This window comes from Callorhinchus milii, unplaced genomic scaffold, assembly GCF_018977255.1.
Source record: "Callorhinchus milii isolate IMCB2004 unplaced genomic scaffold, IMCB_Cmil_1.0 Scaffold2, whole genome shotgun sequence".
In the NCBI taxonomy this organism is placed as follows: Eukaryota; Metazoa; Chordata; class Chondrichthyes; order Chimaeriformes; family Callorhinchidae; genus Callorhinchus; species Callorhinchus milii.
This window is the reverse complement of record NW_024704743.1, coordinates 86,462,862-86,475,759: the sequence shown is the minus strand read 5'-3', so window position 1 is coordinate 86,475,759 and position 12,898 is coordinate 86,462,862. Positions and strand designations below refer to the sequence as shown.

At 38.8% G+C, this 12,898-nt stretch overlaps 1 protein-coding gene across 1 annotated transcript in view; it reads left to right on the top strand.

Moving 5' to 3' along the window:
* The window catches only part of LOC103184590 (angiopoietin-1), a 155,087-nt gene that overhangs the window by 86,215 nt on the left and 55,974 nt on the right, over nucleotides 1-12,898 (top strand). The window contains exons 2-3 of the mRNA XM_007902688.2: nucleotides 7,106-7,261; nucleotides 10,409-10,530. Coding sequence (XP_007900879.1) covers nucleotides 7,106-7,261; nucleotides 10,409-10,530 — 278 coding nt within the window. The remainder of the gene's footprint in view (nucleotides 1-7,105; nucleotides 7,262-10,408; nucleotides 10,531-12,898) is intronic.

Genomic DNA, 12,898 nt, shown 5'->3' with positions numbered 1-12,898 from the left:
TAATTGAAACAAAAGCTAGCATGGACTATAGCCTATTGACCTGTTTTCATAATGTAGCATTCTATGTGAAAGGATTTTGCTCAGGCTAACCTTGCCTGATTTGGAAAATGAAAAAGTTCATACTGGTGCAATTCACAGATTAGGGCCAAGATGCGTTGTTAAGCAGAGTAGAGGGACCTTTGCTCTGAATATGTTGAGCCCAGATGTTCTCATCAACATCAGAGAAATGTTAGCAGTGAAATTTATGCTGAAAAAGAGTGAGACAAATCCCAAATCTATTGAAATATATGACACTCTGTTTGTATTTCACAATGGAATCCATCAACATAATTTACAATTTTGCATGAAACTGAGCAAGTCTCATTTCAAATGAACAATCAGCAGGTCTGTATGCCTGTCCTGAGAGTGCTCGATGGTGAAGTGTTCTGAATGTGAAAACTGTTTGCTTCAAAGTGCTGACGTCTCTGACAATTCTCAACATGATAAGCTCAAAAACATAAATCAAACTAATAAGAAAATGAGCCATTTCTGTTAAACTGTGACTTTATACCCAAGCAGTTCAGTAGATGCCATGATGAATTAAGGCATCTTTCGTGCAGTGTTATTGTGCATATTTGGCAAATCGTTACTATTTTGGCAGTGATTGTCTGGGCTAATTTTATGTGGTCCTCAAAGTTCTCGAGCCAACCCTTTTCGCAGAATATGTTTAATGTTTTTAAAGCCACCAGCTCTTCAACATTAGTAAAAATTCTGTCCTTTGGATGAGTTTTTAAACTGAGATTCCATTTGCCTATTCAGATGGATATTAATTTTTGGGGGTCAGCCAGGTGACCCTTCACGATGCTTTAGGGTATCCAAACCAAACAGAGTTCCATGCATCCTACCATACATGGAAATTCCAGAGATATTTACTGGAAAGGAATGTGCACTCTCTGCCTGGAGGGACGCATCCTGCTTACCTACTTCCGGAAAGTATTATGCGCAGGTTGGCAAGAGCCAAGGCTTGGGGACCCTAGAGTCTGCTGGCCTAACCAGCCAAAACCACACAGCTTGCCATTGATAGCACTGTCTGGCAAATTTTCCCACTGCTTGTCCAGTTTAGGACACCCTACCGGTTAGGCTTTGGCTTGCACAATGGACTATTGGCTCCATTCTGACATTCCATTGAGAAACATGTCACCATGGAGCCAGTTCAGGTCCAAGGAGACCCCACTTCCTCCCAAGGAGGATAGTTACTAGTTGTCATTTGGCATCTGACAAACATGGGTTTGAGCCCTCACTAGGTGGATGGTAGGTACCAGGAACTCCCTGAAAGCTTCCTGGTGGGCAACACAGCTTGGCATGATATGCATGACAGCTTTGGTCCCATTTTCCAAAGCTCTACTTAAAAAGAGAAGGGAGTTCTCCTGGTGTCCTGGCCAACAATTCCCCAGTTAAAATTAATCATTAATTTTATGATTGCTGTGGCACATTGGCTATTGCATTTACTGGAATTTTCCCAGTCATTATACATTACAGTAAATCCTGTGAAAAGGTTTGAGATGTCTTAACAAAATGATTAGACCTTATATCAAATGCAAGGATTATAGGATTATTATACTAAAACACATTCAATATCGGTCTTCTGCACATGACTGGTTGAAAGTGTATTCAAAGAAAATGTTGAAATCAAATGTTTATTTTTTATCAGTGTTGATTTGAAGCAGAGTAGAAGGAAATGTATAAATGAGACTTCTCATTTTACATGCCACACTGCAGGGAGTCCAGCTGCTTTGCTCCCTGCAGTACAAATGCAGTATCAGTCTCTGTCAGTTACTATCTTGGTCCTTTGGAAGATAACTGTGAGCGATGACTATATTGGATCAACATTCATTAGTAACTATGTTCCATAGTTGTTGTTTTTATGAGACTAATAGTGTTTCTTTAAAAATCTGAAGTAAAATAATAAACTACAATTCCCGGGCGTGAAACTGAGCCGTATAGTTCAGGAAAGCCCCAAGTTCAATTCCCGGTCTATGGCAAATTAGGTCAATCTCAGCCAAAGTTGAGGTGCTACATTTGGGCTCGGTGCTACGAGGCTAGGGAGGGGGGAAAATCAGGCCACCATAGTGCTCCTGATCATTACCTGGAGAATTCTTTTCCTTTCCTCCATGACCCAAAAGTAAGGGTAAGATTAAGTTCGCTATCGATGTTGTAGTTGGCTGACATGCAATTCTAGCCTTATACTGTGAAGAAAGATCACATGGCTAAGTTGTCCAGTGGAATGGACAACTGAAGGCAAAATAGGGGTTTCAATCTTTTGTTTTCTACAGTTACACCTGGCTGGAGGCAGGTTATTGAGGAATTAAAATAACTCCAATTTATTTGTATTGGCAAAGGGGTTGAAAAAGTGTTTTGATATTTCATATATTTTCTATCGAAATGGCATCATCTCCACCCTCGCTGGATGAGGAAGATTCAAGCTCTGATCAATTGACAAAATCCTGAGGTTGATTGTGAATTATCACCTACCGTGTTTGGTAGCCAGTACTAAATTGATGATTTTTTGCATTTTTGTCTGGCACTGTCAGTCTGGTTTGAACATTTTTAAGTGTGGTGATGGGTTTCCACATATGGCAGGCACCCGGTTAACTAGAAAAAAAAGAAAATTTGTATTATTATTATAACAATTTTATGAGCCATCTCTTGGCTGCTGTGATCAATGATGGTTGTATTTATAGAAAACTGAGTGCAATTCATTCTCTCTCTATGGCTGGGACAAGTCAGACTTTCATCCTTTGTGGTCACATGGAAGAACAAATTCTTCCCTTACTATGTCAGCATTGAGCAATTGTACTGTAACAGTAGAGTAAATGAGTAACAGTAAATGATGCACTTTGGAGTAAAAGTGTTTTGATAAACGGAGATGTATTCTTGATGGAATGGTGCAGCAGGGGTTAACCAAAACACATCTAGAGTTGGGAGGGAATTTGAAAATTAAAGAAAAGCGCAAATATAGTGAAACCACTCTTTGTTGACTGCCCAGCAGGCTTTTCCATGGTACCGATAAACTAGTGCAAATAAACTCGATCATTTAAATCAAGCATGGCTACTGCACTCCCAATAGTACAGGTCAAATGGCACCCCTAGTGGAAAAGTGATCCAGAAACAGAGATACAGGCTATTTTTAGAGTAAAAGTAAACATGTAATTGAAACTGACATCTCATTTGTGTATAATATGTTCTTGTAAAATAATCTTGTAAATCTTCAGGCCTGGTTTTAGCCTTGGGTTTTGTTAAAACAAAATTGTGCCTGTTTGATGCGATTAGAGTCTCAGTGAAGAACATCTGCTGGACCACACATGGCAGTCGTGCTATATGAATTTGAAGCTCACACCCTGCTCGTAAGACATGACCAGGTGTTTTGAAGTGTTAACTTACATGCCAGAGGCAGTCTGATCATATTTGTTGCAAGCTACTGTTTTTTTAAAAAAACAAGGATTTAAGGTAAATATTTATCATTCAAATTTTTTTTGCAAAGTGTGCTGATATTTTACCATTTAGAGTGATTGTGTGAGAAACAATAAACAGGCCAGTGACCCTGATTGGATCCCATGTCTCAGGCAGGAAGAGGGCTTGAATTTCTAATGGAGAAGCAAAGGTTGTGGAGCTGTGAAATAAGGAGATGACCTCTTAAATAGAAGATCAATAAACCTCTTCTCAGCTGGACACGTCAAGCATTTAAATTATTCTCCATGGCTATCTGTCACTCTCTGGGAAGGTTAAAATTTAAGAGATCAGTTTCTGTTTGATATGTTCCAGTGAAACAGCTAAGTGTAACAATTGGATTTAAACTGAAGATCTAGAAAAAGATAAGTAAAGAGCAAATCCTGGCTGTGACCTCATTACTCAGTTCTGATGATGATCTCAGCTTCGATAGTGATCTCAGCCCCAAATTCAGCTTTCTAGCAGAGTTCCAGTCATCCAAGAAAACTTCCAGGAATTGCTTTTTACAAATACTTTTGCAATTTGGACTCACAAAGTCTATCCACTATAAACCTTTGGGAGTTTAAATTCATGAATGTAAGAAAATGTGAAGCTATCTTACATGGTACCCACCAGGGTCTCTTTCATTTTGACGACGCTTCAACGTCGTCAAAAGACCTTGGCATTCAATCCAGCTCATGGATCCAGTTTGTAATCTTGGTATTTCATTCACTCTACACTATATATCAAAAGCTATATCTGGTCTTTCACAAGACCATTTTACTCCCTCTTTGAAATATCGCCCACTCTATCCCTATCTTACCTGTAATAGAACCAAAGCCCTCATCTTCACCATCTCAAAAACTTGACATCTAAACTGTTCTTTTATTTTGCATCCAGAGCTTTAGGTTCCAAATGCCTACAACCCATCCAGCACTTTATAACTTACATCTTCTCCTGCAAAGTGATTGTGTGGGAAAAAATAAACAGGCCGATGACCGCCAATGGATCCCATATCTCAGGCAGAAAGAGGGCTTGAGTTTCTAATGAAGAGTGCAGCCAGCACAATGCTGGCAGCAAAGGTTGTGGAGCTGTGAAATAAGGAGATGATCGATTTCCTAAATAGAAGATCAATAAACCCCTTCCCAGCTGGACAGTCAAGCATTTAATTAGGATCCATATGTCTATTACTACCAGGCTAGACTAGCTCTCTTTCCTCCAGGAAATTGATTTAACATCCTCATTTTGACCTGCAATTAGCTTGTGGCCTTGTTCACCTTCAACCTGCACATTCCTTTCACTCTGCAAACCTGAGTGCTGTGTACTCATTGTCCACGTTAATTGCCCATTGCCCACTCTGCCCAACATAAAAATCTTCCCTCTAACATGCCTGAAAAGAGATTGTGTTGGAGTGGAGGTCCTGTGGTTAAACATGAAGTACATCTGATTACTAGTGGGTTTCATGTTTATAAATTATGTGCAATCTCCACTGTGAATCCCATGTAATTGATTTCCAATATTTTCTATTTGCATAGCAAGGTAAGGAATACCATCGCTGTGGGTAGAACACTTGACTCCCTTCTCACCTTGGGTTACAACATCATGCACTCCAAGATCAACTGTGGTAAAGGCAAACAAATGCAGTAAATTTCCCATTTATTTCCCAAATACTCTACAATCTGCCTTTGATTCAATTAAATGCAGTAATCAGGGGCATCTAAATCCGTTTGAACATTGTTAACCTGCAGGTTATTAATTAATTTGTAGAATCTTAATGTATTCTAATGAAGAGCATGCTAGGTACATCTGTGTAACATTTCTTCAAGCCAACTATCCTCATTGTGTATCTGCAGGGAAGTTAACCACTTTATTCTTCTCCACCACCTTTCCTTTCAACTCCACCTTCACGGTTCTGTCTAGCCTGGTTTCAATGTTATGCTTACCCATCATCTCCACTTTGTCTTTGCAAATGAGTTCTCCTACAGCCCCTGCATTTACATGCGGCATTCCTCAGGGCTCTGTCTTTGGTCCTTTCCTCTTTAATATTTACATGCTCCCGCCTAGGTGATACCATCTGCAGCCATGGGATCAACTCTACATGTATGCAGATTACACCCACCTCTATCTCTTTGCCTCCACCCTAGATTCCCTCTTGAATCCAATCCCCAGCTCGGGTGCAAATTCTTGACTGTCCAGTGCATTAGGTCATCATCCCAATGTGAAGTACGCTATATAATTGCAATTTGTTGTTGTTGCTGAAGTTGCCAATTTAGGCAGCATTGTGATTACATTTAATAATAATAATAATAATCCTTGCATTTGATATAGCGCTTTTCACGTCGGGAGGACGTCCCAAAGCGCTTCACAGAACACACTGTAAAGTGAATTGACTGTGTATTTGTGGGCGAACGCGGCAGCCAATTGCGCACAGCAATGTCCCACAAACAGTCGTAGATTGAAAATGACCAATTTATTATTGTTTTGGGTTTTGGAGGGATTATTATTAGGCGTGTGGAGTAAGGAAACTTGCCCAAGGTTTCGCCCTGCCTGAAATTGAACTCAGGTCTCTCACTTGCAAAGCGAGTGCTCTAACCACTGAGCTACAGGACTCCATTGTCACCTCAATAGCTTTCTCTCCATTTTGACTATTAAAATCCTGAATATTGAATATCAGAGTCGAAGATAAATTCAATCTCCACCATCCAAGAATGCTTGTAAGTGTCCTTTCTGGTTTTTCCACGTTTGACAGATTTATAATTTATGTCCAGCTGTAATGAGAACAAGTACGCAATCAATCAGAATGATTTTGTAGTCCTGGCAGATTAGTTTCCTATCTAATCTGGATCAGTCTTAAATGAATTGCAACTGAAGTTACACTGTTCATAAATATGCCTCCTTCACAGCTTAATTATCTTTAATGGAATGCTTACAGATAAGATGAAAGGAGCCCACCCCCTACATTATTAGTCTGTACTCAGCCATTCAACATCTGGCTTCAACTATTCTGCTGTTTGGCTGTTTTTTGCCATTGGCATTTGTGTTTAAGAATTGCTTCTCATTTTTGAAGTCTGTGAAGGAAAGGTCTTATTTTTTACAGACTTTTTTAAATTAAAATTATTATTGCTGATGTTTGAAGCATTTTGTCAATTAGGTCACAGTGAAGATGACCCGAGGTGCATAACAATCAGGTTTGGATAGTTGTAAGAGTTGCAGTGAATTTAAAAGCATGGTTTCCATTTCTGTAATAGAATGGGAAGATTTCATTCATATCCACAGCCTTTAGGGATAAATTCTATCTCTGAGGGCTATTCAGTGCTTGGAGCAACTGAGTTCTTGCTATATAATGTTAATAATCCTTGAATAAACATATATCCATGTTTTAAAATCCAACTTAACATATGTGCCCTTCTTTAGAATTCCTATGTTGAAGCGTTGCATTTGGAGAATGAACCTCAGGTGAAAATAGAAATGCCATGCATTCCTAGGGCTTGTTTTTTATTATTATGGGAGGTTTGTGTGTTGGTTTTGGTTTTGTTACCTAATACTCTCAGTGAAATTGATTTCAGGAGCTCCATAACTCTTAGGTAATCTATTCGATGAGGCCTATTAATCTTAGTCTAATCCTTTTACTGTGTTGCAGCTTGAAAACTACATTCAAGAGAGCATGAAGATGGAGATGGCTCAGATACAACAGAATGCCGTCCAGAACCACACAGCCACTATGTTGGAGATAGGCACCAGTCTGTTGAGTCAGACAGCAGAACAGACACGCAAACTCACAGATGTTGAAACGCAGGTATGTCGCTCGGGGGTCAAATTCTACATTCTACACAGCACATGGATTCACACTAATCCAGCCAGAATAACACTGAGTTTTAAGCAGTCTTTCCAAGCTAAATAAGTAGGCTTCAAAAATGCACTGTCAGCAGTCACACGACTGAATGATTCTTGTAAGTATATCGCCAGTGTTTTATCCAGTTAGAGAATATTTAACAACTATGTTTTAATGGTTTACAACAACCTTGGCACAGAAACACAGCTGAGAAAATGTAAATAAACAATTTCAAGATCACAAAATCCTAAATGACTTTCTGAAGTTAACAAAACATAGCTGTAGCTTTACCTTAATGGGGATCATGTTTAATTGCTCGTTGGGTTGGAAAATGCAGTATGTGATGTGATAATTACATGTGCAGGTGGTTGGGTGGGTATTGTGGAAGGAGATCAAAAGGGCTGAAGGGTTTTCGTCATCTGAAGCTTTCTAGTATTGCAGCACCTCCCAAAGTGAAAGCTGCTAAATAAATGTAATTTGTTGTTGTTGCCATGGTCTCACTGGTGTTTCTCAGCATTTTCTTCAAAGCAGCTTAAGAGCAACCATTTATATTGAACTTCACCCTTCTGTGACAACCTGAATGTGGAGCACTGACCTCACCAATTGCTCCTATTCATGATGTCACACAAGTAAAATGTGTTTTCACTTGAAAGATCTTTTAATATCTTTTAATCCCAATATCCTCTCTTTTGTCATATCCTAGTATTTATCTAATTCTCATAAATACCTCTATTGATTGCATCTCTACCACTTTCTGAGGCAGAGCATTCTACATTTCCACAACCCTAGTAATGCATCAACATGTGGAGGGGTGGGGTGAGAGAAAAAATGAAAATCATATGAAATAAAAGGGGAAATATGGGGTTTGTAATATGACGATTGTCACTAATGGTAATTATCACATCACATACTGCACATTTCCCCCCAAGATCACAAACCAATTCAAATATTCTGCTATTTTTATTTCTCAGAATTAGATGCATCAAAGTCGGTTTGCTTTTTCTGAACTCATAAAATGGTTGAACAACGCACCATGAAACTGACCTGCAATTTCCCCTCCCAGATATCAGTAACAGTAATGGTACAATCATATCACCTCTCTACGCCCAAACTTAGTGAATTGATAAACTACCACCTGCTGATAAAATTACTCATTTGGGGAAAGTCCCAACATGGGACAAGCAACAGAAACAGCATTCAGTAAATCTGTTTCAATGTCATCCTGTTACAATCAAAATGTCACAGTGGGGTCAAAAATGCAGTATTCACAAAGGAGATTGTGTCAGATAAGAATTCTTGCAGATTGGCCTGACACATCCGGTTACAGGCAGAATTCAATATTTATAAATCTTTTGTGAATCCTATTCTGACTTCTGCATTTTTAACCTCAGTGTCAAAATGGCTCACTGGGAATTACTCTCCCATATGGTCAGGAAGTTGGGTTTCAAGACCCGTAGGACTTGTCTTCATTTCTCCAGTGCCGTACAGAAATAGGTACCTATTGCTGGAGAGGACATCCTTCAAATGAATGTACAATCATGCTACTATTTCAAGAAGAGCAGTTATGCATTTATTTTGATCAGCTGAGCATTTAACATAGAAACTATTAATTGTGCTTTAACAGCCGCAAAATAAATATTTGGAAATTTATATTCGGTATGGAGTGTGAACTATCTCTTCCTAAAGGGACCTACCCTATTTACATGAGTTTAAATGCAGGTTAACGAGTTCTAAGGGCTTAGAGTGTGCATGGAGTAATGCTGTCATTTAAACAACTTGAAGTTTGCAACTTCCCATTACACGCATTGATAAGCTTCCTGCTACCTGTATAGCTAGCCAGTTAGGGCCTTGGTTTGTGGGAGTCAAATGGGAAGAATCCCAGCCCACAGTGACTGGTCTGTTCCTCCAAGTCTTGCCAATATGTCAGACTGGTTTGTCCATTATCAACAGTGTCTTGATTCAGGTACTATACTACTAACACCCCAACAGAGTGACGAAAAGTCATTGATCTGAAATATTAACTAATTTTCCTTTCTCCATGGATTCTGCCTGACCCGCCGTGTGTTCCCAGAGACTTCTGTGTTTATACACCAACAGAGGATCAACTTAATTCAACCTTGGAGACAACTCAGCCTCAAAAAGACCTGAGTTAATTCCCTCTGCCCCCCCCCACTCCCATCGACCCCAACCACCCCCACCCAAGTGGGAATGAAACATCATTTTTGAATAAATGAAGGGATCAAACTGCAGATCAAAACAATGCAAAAATACACAACAGTTTTGAGTAATTTTACCCAGATTTGTATCAATATAGATTGGGAGCCAAATGGGAAGAATCCCAGGTTGTGTCAGAATTCAAATTGTCAGAATTGCGTCACTTTGATAAACTGTCCCATTGATAGTCACAGGGATTAGAAAAAACATTTTTGCTGCTTGACCTTAACCCCTCAAAATTAGTCCAAATGATTCATCTGATGGTGTAATGGATAAAGTCACTGCTCAGTGTGAAACTGAGCCATACAAACTGGGGAGGTTTCAGGTTCCACCGTCTGAGTTGAGTTAACTGATCTCAACCAGGGGAGCAGAAAGAGAACTACAATTACGATAAGTGTTTCTGATATATGGAGTGGAATATCAGTCAAGGTTCCTCATCTATGGAGGGGAATATCAGTCAAGGTTTCTGATCCATGTCATTATCCTGCGGTCCCCCTATAAAGGGCATGCATGCTTGTGGAAGTCAGGTGAGACATGATGATACCTGGCTAAGATTTTCTCCCTCTTCCCCTCTCAGGTTTGCACTGAATATCAATGCTCACTGATTAGGGTAACCAGCATCCACACAGCCATAGACCAGTGAGATTCAATGCTTTCAAGAAAGGAGGAAAGAAAATTGTAGTGAGGATAAAAGACAATGCAAGTGTGTGAAAATCAAATGAAATTGTTGGTGCGATTTGCGAAAAATAATTTCCATAGTTTTGTATGTCTTCTTTCTTTGGTAAGTCTATGAATGTTTCAATTTCAAGTGATAGTGTAACATGTTTTTGTAATGAGTTCTTATTGACATTTGTTTATGTAAAGAAAAAGCAATAATCGTTTAATGATTTTTTTTAGGTGTTGAATCATACATCGAGACTTGAAATTCAGCTTTTGGAAAATTCTCTGTCCACAAACAAGTTGGAGAAACAGTTGCTTCTTCAAACCAATGAAATAAATAAACTGAATGAAAAGAACAGGTAACAAATAACCTTGTAATCTGTGATGGGTCAAACTGTGTACATCCTTTTGAGCTCCCAGGGTATGTAACCGGATCTAGAAATCTCTCTTCATTTACTACACAAATCTCTGAGGGAGACTAATCTGGAAGGGAAGTACATTTTTTGCTTCAAATTGAATGTACATTATTTACAATGCAGACCCAAAATTCCATCTAATCTTTAACAGTATAATTTAAGATTGTTCAATATTGTGGAAAACTCTGACTTTATTTGGAAGCTTGCTCTTTCTAAGAACTGCGGAAAAAATGGCTTCTAGTTTCACACTGAATTTAAAACTTTTTCACAGTTCTGCATGGTCTTAATGTTATGACAAAATGTTACTACATGCTAAGACTAGGTCGAATTTCAGGCTAGTGGTCTTTGAAACTTACATCTTGACTTTAAAATGTAAATGTAACAAAAACAAAAGATGTGTTTTGTAATTCACTGAGTACCTGATCTCTAGAGACTAGAAATAACAGCCCACATGATGACATTCTTCTTGCTATAAACGTTGTATAATTCCAGAAAGCTCACAATTCCTGATCAGTATTCAGTTATCGGATCTCAGTCACAGCACTACAAGAGCTATGCTCAGCTTGTTCAGAGAGGAGTAAATCATCCAAAGCTCATGCTACTGCTAATCCACTGTGACTGTTTTTTTGAGGTTCACATGTGTTAACATTGTATAAGGCCAGAATTAGTTTGGCCTGTATAAGTCTAAACCCTGAGACTTATCACTATCAAATCATTTGATAGTGGGAGCACCACAGATTTGCCCAATCCGGTTCTTGTTCAATTTCCATATATCACCATACAAAATGTAATGTTTCATAACAGACAATTATCGAACGCAAAATAAAAAAAGTTTGCATTGATTTTAATAACTTTGACTGCATTGATCTGGTTAATTGGGATCTGAAATTATTCCAATGTTTTGATGCAGAAACTTACCCCTGCTTCGGACAGATGACATGCATCACACTGATCTTAGGTAAAATGCACTTCTAATGAGATTCTTTCCTTATGAAGGAGAACATTGAAGAATCCCATTGGAAGCTGACATTTAGGACCTATATACTGATGCCTGAACAATGTTGCTGAAAGTTGAATGGTTTTAATTTCCTCACTCAGACCAGCGATGATTCTAAAAAGAATGATTGCTTTCAGTATTCTGACATATATGACTGGAAAGAATGCAAACATTATGTTGTGGTTACTCTTGTATAGCTCTTTGAAGTGACAAAAAGAATGCTGGTGGTGACAACTCAGGTGAATGTTTCCTTTCTGCCATGTGTGCTTCAAGGATGCTGACACTAAGTACATGGATAGAAATTTACAAACCACTTTGAGTGGGCAGATATATGATATTTATTGACCCAAATTATTGGAGAACCAACATGATAGCAGTATGTGGTGGGACATCAAGTTCAACTTTCCCCTATACTTAATGAAATCAATGGTGATGGAAGGGATGGGTAAGCAGAGGTCAAGTATTTCTTCTTGGTGGTGGAATCTAATTTCCGGATTTGTTTGGGTAATGATATATATTGAACGATTTGCATTAAACAGCTTTTGTTTTTGTATTGAGATCAATTTATTGCTAGCAGTGGATTCCTGTTTAGCCCCAGTGTTCAACATATTCTAAGGGTTGACATGGTTTGTGGATTCCTGCCACTTGCTTCCAAGTGTGTCACAATTCACGCTTATTTGAAAAGTTACCCAAATACAATGATCCCAGGTGAAGCACCGTCTAGTGGAATTGACAACTGTGCATTACTCCATGGCCTTCTGGAACAAGGTTGGTCCAGTTTCTAGAGAACTTAGAATCTCCTTAAGACAGCAATTGGTGAATCCATTAATTGCGTCTTAAACAGTAGGGCCAAGTTTATCTGTTGCTTAAAGAACATAGCAAAAATAAATCTCAATTATATGTCATTCTGACCAATTATGAGACAAATGCTTTCGCATTTTGTGCCTAATAATTAGGCGTGCATTGACCTCCAATTTTCTACAGCAACAGCCATTAAAAATTAGTTGATTAATTGTACTACCACTTTAACTTACATTTCTTGTCAGTTGCAGTTACTTTCCTGCCATTTTTCTGTAATATTTTACACTGAGCAGGCAAGATTTTGGCTGCTCTTTATTATTAGTGGGCTCTAGTCCATGAACTCGCATTTAGAACACAGAAGCTTTGCAAGATTTCCACGACAGTCAACACTCACATAACTAGGTGGTTGGTTGGTTGGTAGGTAGGTGGATGGGTGGGTAGTACAAGTGGTGGTGAAATAGTAATATATAGAGAGCCACAAATTATGGGCTACAATTTGCCAGAAAAATTGGG